The sequence below is a fragment of the Lissotriton vulgaris genome, unplaced genomic scaffold, assembly GCF_964263255.1.
Source record: "Lissotriton vulgaris unplaced genomic scaffold, aLisVul1.2 SCAFFOLD_235, whole genome shotgun sequence".
NCBI classification, from domain to species: Eukaryota; Metazoa; Chordata; class Amphibia; order Caudata; family Salamandridae; genus Lissotriton; species Lissotriton vulgaris.
In genome coordinates this window covers 1,014,166-1,024,369 of record NW_028253230.1, presented here as the reverse complement: position 1 = coordinate 1,024,369, position 10,204 = coordinate 1,014,166, and the positions used below count along the sequence as shown (strand labels likewise).

The 10,204-nt window shown below is 41.7% G+C and overlaps 1 protein-coding gene across 1 annotated transcript; it reads left to right on the top strand.

The window, feature by feature from the left end:
* The first annotated feature begins 2,918 nt into the window (after positions 1 to 2,918).
* LOC147661101 (olfactory receptor 51G2-like) lies at positions 2,919 to 9,501 on the top strand. Its single transcript, XM_086951335.1, has 2 exons — positions 2,919 to 3,203; positions 8,851 to 9,501. The coding sequence occupies exons 1-2, from the start codon at positions 2,919 to 2,921 to the stop codon at positions 9,499 to 9,501; spliced, it is 936 nt and encodes a 311-aa protein (XP_086807461.1).
* The last annotated feature ends 703 nt before the right edge of the window (positions 9,502 to 10,204 follow it).

Genomic DNA, 10,204 nt, shown 5'->3' with positions numbered 1-10,204 from the left:
CTCAAATGCTGCACCCATGTCTGCTGGACTCAGCAGAGTCATCAAAGTGTGGATTGGTCTCCAAAGTCGGACACTAGCCCTCACCAAAGGATATTACTGGAGCCACTGATCCCAAGACCTGGAGCCCAGCTGCAGCTGGGCTTCTACTGGCTCAAAAAGGACTTTGAGGGACTCCGACCCTGTGGCCAAAGTCCCCACACCTTACTCGTGGACTGAGGGATAACTCAAGGAAGACAACTGTTGACTGCACAGCACCCAGAGCATCTTTCAGCATCCTCAGCATCCTCCCTCCCCCGAATTAGGACCACTCCAATAAAGTCTAAGGTGGTCTTTATTTAATGTGTGGAATTTAACTTAAGACTGCTTTGGTGACCAGTTAACTGTCCACATGCACCTTATTGGCCCCCCTTACCTTCTGCCAGTTAGAAATGGTTGCCCATCTCGAGCTGCGGTACCTGATCACAATCCTTTCAAACTTTTCAAATGTTAGCAAACTTTACAGTTACCAATGTTTGTTTGTGCTTTGGACTAAGAAACTGAGATTTACATTTTACTTGAAAATCTAGTTTACTTCAGGTCGCATGACCTTATTTCGCTGTTTGGTGCTTCTAAATGCTTTACATTAGTTCCTTTGTTTAATACTTGCTGCTTGAAGTCACAGATACACAGAGTTGAACTAGAGGTTTTACAAATGACCCTGACTGGACCCAAAATGGATTTGTGAGTGTATTACATTATAAGGTCACACAACCGTACAAAATATTACACCACAATCCTCTCACTTCAGCTCTCCCAGCTGTTCCTATTACCCTCCCTATCAAACCCTGTTAAGTGACCACTTGGTGAAAATATCCTTTCATTCCTGGGCCCAGGGGCTAAACCATTGTCCAACAGGCTCAAGGTTGTTAACAGCCAACCAATGATGCGTTATGAGACTCGAGATTTGGGCTGAAAGGCAAACTGGTTCTAAAGCAATTTAATTCAGACAGAACAGGGTATGCGGTTGTCTAAAGATATCACCAATCTATTTTCGCTATTAAATTAGACTTTTGAAACTAAGTGAAAAATGAACTCTTTTCATTTCTATTGGATATCCCTAGGCTGGTGTAAAAATGAGGCTGGTGTAAAAATGAGATGGTTTACAGCAAGGACTGTACATAGAAAATGCAGCTTAATCTGCACACTGAATCGAGCCTTTGGGTAATTGTTCACTCTGAGGCATACTTTCCCTAATATGCAGTATGACACATATGTATATAGGATGCCTTGACTTATGAGGCACACTTTAAGGGTAACTTATGTAAAGGATTCATAGATCATTGACATGTGTAACTGTAGTGGTTATAATCTGCCACCCTGGACAATGATGCTCACTGGAACCGCACATTATTGTCACATTCACTCAGAACTTGGCAGACAGATTCACCCATAACCATCCACACAGAACTTACATCACACCATAACTCATGGAAATACACTGGCTTCTAAAACACAAATGCGCTCAATTCTAACTCTTCACACACACATTCAAGGCACTACATAAATTAGTTACCTGAAAATGTGCATCTCGATCAACCACCCAGACACCGCCACTCTGCAGGACTCTTACTTGTGTACATACCCGGCATATAAGAACCAGATCAGATGATTGGGCATTCTCTTATGTAAATCCTAAAGCAACAAACAGCCACCCAGTCTACATCAGACCCTCCTTCTCTCTAAGTAAATTCTGCAAGAAGCTGAAGACCTAGCTTTTCAATTAATCGACCAATCATAGGCAGGGCTAAGCATATATACCCACTCAGCGCTAGGATACGATCACAGGTGATAGTGTGCCTGGTGATAGTGTGCTTTAAGAATACTCATAACAAATCTGGCCTGTACAATTATCAATTGCAGCAGATACAAGACAACTAACCTTCAAGCACAGATATTCCTACTACATTCTTGTGTTTTAAAGTAGTATGTCACAAACTAGTGTATGTTCTTTGAATAGCTTTGGAAGGTGCAGTGCCTGTCCATGTTGTTTTCTAGTTCTAACTGTCCTCACCAATCCTCACCAATCCCAGTGTTTAACCAGTCATATTGACTTTATACTATCATCCTCACTCTTCTAATCTCCAGGACATTCCACGAAATTAATATCATAAATCCCTGTGTGCTCATAGCAACACATCTCATTACTGCAGTTATAAGTTGGGTGTATACTAGTCTCTGATGTCTGGATAACACCAGTGGAATCTGGTGTGGTGTAAAATAAAATAAATGCATTTTTTGCCTATCTACTAGCCTGTTTATCTGTTCATCTCTCTGTTTTTATGTCAACAGGTCTATCTTTTCAACAATTATAGGACTAATAACAACACTCTGCTTTCAAGAACATGACAGATTGTGAAGCCTGAAGATGCTCAATGTGTATGCACCATTTGTCAAAGCTGTATTTAAAATGGCAAACCGATAATGTTAGGTTCTGTCATTAGTTTATTCCATATATAGTGATTCTAACATATGTGATTGCTTAAAATAGGCTGTATACATTCCCACATATATATTTTTGCTGATGATACCACTTGTGTAAAGATGCCTAAAATAGATATAATGCAGACACGCTAGAGAAGATGAGGACCTTGAAGTTCCAAAGGGGTTAAATGCATACCAGATTTTTAGGATGTCCACAGTACACCTATCTATATGTAATGAATGTAGCTTGAGGCTAAAATACACATGCTGTGATCATCCTGAAAATCTGACTTGTATAGGACCCTCCTGGACTTAAAGTAAGAGTTCCAGGTTCAAACACATTGTCCCTACATTGGTAATGTATTTATATACTAATAGAAACTACAGATTTATTTGACTAACTGTACTTTTAAATACTTTAAATCATAGATCAGTCTTCATTTGTACCAAAGGCCATCATGGCATCTGTCAACATGAGCAATATTCATCTTACATCCTTTCTTCTGATGGGCATTCCAGGGACAGATGCTGCAAACAGCTACATTTCTATTTCACTGTGCCTTGTGTATCTTCTCTCTATTATGGGAAATGGCTCAATTTTGCTCATCATAAGAATGGACAACCATCTCAGAGAACCCATGTACCTATTACTGTCTATGCTTGCTGCCACAGATCTGAGCCTAGCTCTTTCTACTTTACCCACAGTGCTCAGCGTATTCTGGTTTGACTACAGAAGAATACACATCTATGCTTGTGTAGAAGACAGAAAGTCTTTAAAGAAACTCTTGAGAGAGGAATGAATTCCAAGTATAAGTTTATTGCAGGTTTCCAATCACAGGAGGAGCGTCTCGTCAGCCAGGAGTCCAAGCGGTAACTGACTCCACAACGGACACCTGGCATCAGAAGGCGACTCCACATTTAAACCAATACATAAATACATTCTGAGCACATGCACAGGCATGTGCACACTAATAGAATAGCTAGCACGAGAATAGAACTATCAGTAACCAAGATACAAGATACAATACACTACATTACCTTCCCCCTTATACAGAACCAGAAAAACAAAGAAACCAAAAACTAAAAGGAAATAAACTCGTTGTATCTTGCAGGAGGTCTTCTAATGCGACCACTACGACTGCAAGACGGAACTGCAGGGGAAACTGCAGAATCAAGAACAGGGGAGGAAACATTAGAAATAACAGGTGTAGCAGAGGGGAGTTCATCACAAACTTGAACCATTTTTGGCTGGAGCCAATGAGACCAATCACAACCCTCTTGAATGGATAAATTTTTCCTCCTAGAGATAAGGGCAGCTTGATCTGCAGTCAGCTTTGCCAGCTGTCTAACGTTCCACCAACCCTTGTCCCCCAGAAAAACTGCATTCTTACTGACTTTAAGAATCTGGACGGGACTTGAAAACATGGATAAGCCTTTTGCGACCTTATAGGGTTTCTTAATCATAACCCAATCTCCCACCAACATTTGAACCTCTTTTACACCCTTTGACCTGTCAAAATTTTCCTTCATAACAGCCTGTTTCCGTTTGACCGCAAGGTCCAGATCCTCACTAACAGGAGACACTTGAACACCCTCCACTTTCCTTAACCAAGCCGGAAACAAAGGAGAATGAAATTCCCTTCCCCGCAACAATTGAAAAGGGGACACTTGAGTTGTACAATGCGGTGATACGTTATAGTTCCAGATTTTCTTTTCCAAAAATTTAAAAACATCCACACCAGAAGCTATGGCTGTCTGAATTCCCTCTTTCAAAACTTTATTGCCCCGCTCCACCAGACCATTCGATGAAGGCGAATAAAGTGCCACTTTCAATTGCTTCACATCATGTGATTTCAAAAATTTACACATCTTGTCGGAGACAAAATGGGTCCCGTTGTCAGTCACCAAGGTGCGAGGGGCCCCTTCCAACAAGAACAGTCTCTCAAGGAAAGAAATGGTATTACTTGAATCTGGAGCCTCTACAAACCTATAATACATCCATTTAGAAAAATAATCCATTGCTAGGATAAGGTACCTCTTCCCTTCCGGAAGAACTTTATATGGGCCAGAGAAATCTAAAGCCACCTTCTCCCAAGCCATCCCCGGAAATTGAGAAGGTTGTAAAGGGGCCTGGTGAGTCTTCCAATGCTTATCAGACAAAAGACATTCTTCACAACTGTCCACCATAGCTCTAACCTGTGAGTCAATACCTGGCCACCAATAATGAGCTTTGATTCTCATACAAGTCTTGGTCACACCAAGGTGACCCTCGTGTGCTAATTTGATAATCATGTTCCTTAAACCACTGGGAGGAACGAACTTATCACCCCTTAACAAAACCCCATCTTTGACTGAGAGCTCCTCTGCCACCTGAGCAAAATTCTTCAGGTCCCCCGACAGATTCCTAACATCTGGCCAAGTTTTAGCCGAAAACTCCAAGGCCTGTGACAAAACACCATCCAACTCACTAGCTTCATTCCAATCCTTTTCAGAAATGGCTGAACTCCACTCCTCCACAGCATCCACCAAAGAGACACATTCCACATCCTCTTCCACCAAGTCATCCTCATCATCCCTGTCCATCAACATCCTGGACAAGCAATCTGCCCTGAAATTTTTACCTCCTGTGATGTGCCTCAATTCAAAATTGAATTCCTGCAGTTTAGAAACCAATCTGGTCAGCCTAGGCGAAAGACTATTGGTACCAGAAACTTTGCTGAAAATAAACGAAAGTGGTTTGTGATCAGATAGCATAATAAACTTGCGGCCCCAGATATACATTTTAAACTTTTGGGCCGCCCACACACAGGCCAACGCCTCCCTTTCAATCGTGCTGTAGTGCTTTTCAAAGTCCTTCAAAGATCTAGAAGCAAAAGCTACCGTGTGCTCTTTACCTTCTACCTGTTGACACAACACTGCACCAAGCCCTTTCATGCTTGCATCAACTGCAATAACGCACATAGAATCATCTCTAAACGCCTGGAGAGCACGTGCAGAGACAATTAAGTCCTTGATTTTAGCAAAAGTCTCATCCAACTCTTTTGACCACACAAACTTTTGACCTTTCTTCAATAGCAGTCTCAGAGGCTCCACGACCTGAGCGTACCCTTCGACAAATCTGGCATAGTACTCGGCTAGGCCCAGAAACGAACGTAAAGTGTCCTTATCACATGGAGGTTTGGCTTCCATTAACGCCCTAACGACAGAAAACTTAGGTCTAATGCCTGACTTTGAAATAGAATGGCCCAAATACTCTAACTCAGACACTCCAAACTTGCATTTGTCCTCCCTGACTGTCATGCCCCTACTGCCAAGAATGGACAAAACCTTTTTAAGTAGCACATTGTGTTCCTCCATTGTCTTAGCAAAGACCAAAATGTCATCCAAATATGCCTGAACCCCCATCAGATCCCCGAACAAAGAGTCCATCAACCTTTGGAAAACACTAGCTGCTGAAGCTAACCCGAATGGGAGCCTCAGAAACTTAAAAGCACCAAACGGGGTCACAAAGGTTGTTAACTCTTGAGAATCCTTGGACAAGGGAATCTGGTGGTAAGCGGATTTTAAGTCCAGCAAAGAAAACCACCTAGCGCCACCCAGATTCGCTAACAGCTCCTGAATTTTGGGGAGAGGGTGACAATCGATTTTGATGTTTTTATTGAGACCCCTGAGGTCCGCGCATAGCCTAATCTCATTATTTTTCTTGCGTGCTACGACGATGGGCGCAACCCATTGGGAGGATTCTGAAGGTTCTATAATCTTGTCTCTAACAAGATCCTCCAACATCTTTTTAAGTTCTGCCCTGACACTAAGGGGAACTGGGCGAACCTTATGAAAAACGGGTGATGCCCCGGGAATGAGTCTAATCTTGTGTTCTGCGCCAGTCACCAAACCAATTTTATTACTGAACACATCTTTAAATTCATTTAGTAATTCAGTTCTATCGATTTTTACCTCCTCAACAAAGCAAATGGGAAAGTCACGTACTTTAATTGGATTCTCATCTCCCGGGACAAGATATAAACCCATTTTGGCGAGGTCTTTCCAACCCACGATATCTTTCCCTTTAATAGCCACGTAGACTTTTGTAATAATGGACCTTCCCAGGACCTCTACACTAGTTAAGAAAAAACCTAACATGTCAATATCTTTCTCCCCGAAAGCCTTAGAATTGACATCCGACTGACTTAACTTCACATTCCTTCCCCATTTATCAAAAAATGTAGAGTCCCTAAGTATAGTAATGGGAGCTCCAGAATCAGCCATTACCTGTAATTTAATATTGTCAATTACAGCTTCACACAAAGGTCCCTTAATAGGTTCAGAATCATCACACTCAACCATTAACATTAGATTATCAAAGGTGTCACAACAATCATTCATATCCACATAGTTGACTTTAACAGATTTCTTCTGGAATCTGCACACCTTTTGAAAGTGACCTATTTTTTTACACAAAACACAACGTTTATTCATGGCAGGACACCCTTTAAAATTCCCAATGTGGAATTTGGACCCGCATCTAAAACAAGAATTTTGTTTATTTGTATTACCACTAGCTCTACTTGTTTGCCACTTTTCTTTAGCTTCTTTATTAGTAACAGCATATACACCATCTTCAGACACATCATCCGAAATAAAATTAACCTTAGTGACAGTATCCAACGCCATTGCCTTAGTAGAGGTTACCGACCTTTCGATACTTAGGCTAAGGTCAATAACCTCGGATAGTGAGGGATTCTTGCAACTAAGAATTCTTTCCTTTACTTTAGTAGAAGAACAATTAAACACAAATTGATCGCGGATATAATTGTCAAGTAAAGGACCAAAATCACAGGTGATAGCTAATACTCTCAGTGCAGAAATATATTCGTCAATTTTTTCGTCCTCCTTTTGTCTTCTTTTATAAAAATTGTGCCTCTCTAGCATGATGTTAGGAGATTCTTCAAATTGCTTTTTCAACCTGGCGATAGCCTCTATGTAAACATTCCATTCACTATCCCCTGAATGGGCAGCAGGAGGGGGAATGGGTACCAAACTCTTAAAAATGCGTTGCGCAGCCAACCCAAGACTGCCAAAAAGAAGAGCAAACTTCCTAGGAGGCGAATAGTCAGAAGCATCAATCGCCAAAATGTGATTCTCAAATAAGCCAAACCACTCAGACCATAGCAAAGTAGGCTTTCCAGGTTTTTCAAGAAAAGGAGGGGGTTGTGTGACCTCCCTAACCGAGGCCATATTGTTAAAACAAAATATACAATGACAATAGTAAGATATGTACCCAGGTAATATGCAAACACGTTATAAATGCGTGAAAACTTTAACACAAATAAACATGAGACCTGTAAAAAACGAATTTGCTGCAAAAGAAAATTTCGTTAATATTTACATAACCATTTGAATACCGCTTAAATACAGCTTCGAAAACAGGTAGGTAAACGCTTGAAGAAAGGCGTGTGAATCGCCGAGATCACACGAAGATAAGTCAGACGCTACAAACGCCGATAAAATTCCAACATCACCAGCTGAAGCTTCCGACTTCACTAATATGTCCGCCGTGTGTAACGTCGTGACGGGAGCGTCGTGACGTGTCTGGTGAGGTATCTTACTTCTCCAAGATGTCCGCCGTGCGTAGCGTCATGACGTGAGCGTCGTGACGAGTACGTTGATGTCCCAGAGTTCCAAGACTCAGCAAGTGCGAGTGGAAGATCGAAGAGAAGGGCGCGTTGTCAACGCTCCAAGACGCGATGCCGGAGTTCCAAACAGGCCGGTAAGCGCGTAATTCAAAAGCACACCTTGAAAAATCAGATTTTGTAGCTTCAGGACGACTTAAACTTCAACCACAAGTTTAAAGCTTTGTAGGAGACTTTTAGCATTCAGCCGGTTATCTTCAAGTTGCGATTCACGTTCCGATGAAACGCAATGACGAGAAAACAGTCACAAATCCGCTCCTCCTCAACAAAAACTCGACCAATTAATCCACACGAAACATAAATTCCATGAATCGTTGGGTCAGAACACCAAAGCAATCCAATTTCGACGAAGTAAAAAAAAATAGCCAAAATAAATTCCTTTGCGTGGGGTCGGTGATGGAAACAAAATCCCGATCGTCGCCAATATGTAGAAGACAGAAAGTCTTTAAAGAAACTCTTGAGAGAGGAATGAATTCCAAGTATAAGTTTATTGCAGGTTTCCAATCACAGGAGGAGCGTCTCGTCAGCCAGGAGTCCAAGCGGTAACTGACTCCACAACGGACACCTGGCATCAGAAGGCGACTCCACATTTAAACCAATACATAAATACATTCTGAGCACATGCACAGGCATGTGCACACTAATAGAATAGCTAGCACGAGAATAGAACTATCAGTAACCAAGATACAAGATACAATACACTACAGCTTGTTTCACTCAGCTGTTCTGTATACAGACACTGTGTGCAATGGAATCCGCCATTTTAGTGGCCATGGCATTTGACCGCTATGTTGCTATATGTATCCCTCTGCGATATAACTCAATATTGCACCCCATCATTTCAAAAATAGGGCTGGTTGCTGTTATCAGAGGGGTGCTCCTCATGTTACCCACGCCTTTTTTGCTAAACAGGCTTCCATACTGTGGCAATGATATGCTCTCCCATGCCTTCTGCTACCACCCAGATGTGATGAAGCTTGCTTGTGCAGATACCACCATCAACAATAAATATGGCTTGGCTGTAGTACTCTCCACATATCCTCTAGACTCACTTTTCATCCTGCTTTCATATGTGATGATTCTAAAGACAATCCAGAGCAAAGCAAGGCAAAGAGAAATCTTGAAGGGGCTCAACACTTGTGTGAGCCACTTATGTGTTGTCCTTCTGTTTTATATCCCTCTAATTGGTCTGGCATTGGCCCACAGGTATGGGCAGAAAGATTCACCTCTTTTGCTTGTCATGATGGGTGGGGTCTTCGTTGTCATACCACCTGCACTGAACCCAGTAGTTTACAGCATGAAAACAGCACAGATCCGCAAGACCATTCTTAAAATATTACGGGCAAAATAGAAGAAGAATGAAAACGTTTTGGGCAAAACAGTAGGAAATTAAAAACTTCTATATTATCTAAGAGCTTTACAGGAATATGAATGCCACCAATACTATACATATGTTAGTGCGTAACTAAATTCTCAATAAAAAGGAAGCTTAAATGATAATAGGAAACTAGTCCTTAATATAATAGTGCTGCTCAAGTTTCTTTCCTGTTTGTAAAATCTTCAAAGTAGTGAGTCACTGCTTGGTAAACATGCACCTAAGCGATGTCTCTTTTTGGAAAAAGCTGTAGCATATGGGCATTATATGCACGAGGACTCTTGTGGTTCTTGAACAGACTTGAGATAGGAACTGTGTAGTATTCTGGGAAGTGACAGGGTGTGGTTATCCTGAAAGTATTATGTAGTGCACAGTGCGTGACTGTATGCTGAGGAATAAAGAGGTGTTTAACTACAGCTCTTGTGTGTTGTACTTCATCTGCATGCTCCAGGGGTGGGAAATATGCTACATCTGGTGAGTAAGGTGGGATATGGCCCCCAAAGAAAACGAGGCTGCTCTCCCTGGGAGTTTGCAATGGTGCAAAAAATGCTGGTGCATGCCATATGTGCCTGAGATTCATGCAAAGCTGTCTGTTACCAGCATAAGTAGAGTTAAGGCCTTGCTCTAGTTCCTCCATGCCCAAAGAATAAAGTGAAGGCCCTGCATAGGAGCACATTCA

What these genes read in the sequence shown, in the direction of transcription:
- LOC147661101 (XM_086951335.1), top strand. Translation starts at nt 2,919, where the DNA reads ATGGCATCTGTCAACATGAGCAATATTCATCTTACATCCTTTCTTCTG. An exon ending in TTGACTACAGAAGAATACAC is followed by an intron (nt 3,204 to 8,850) that starts ATCTATGCTTGT and finishes AAGATACAATAC; the next exon opens with ACTACAGCTTGTTTCACTCA.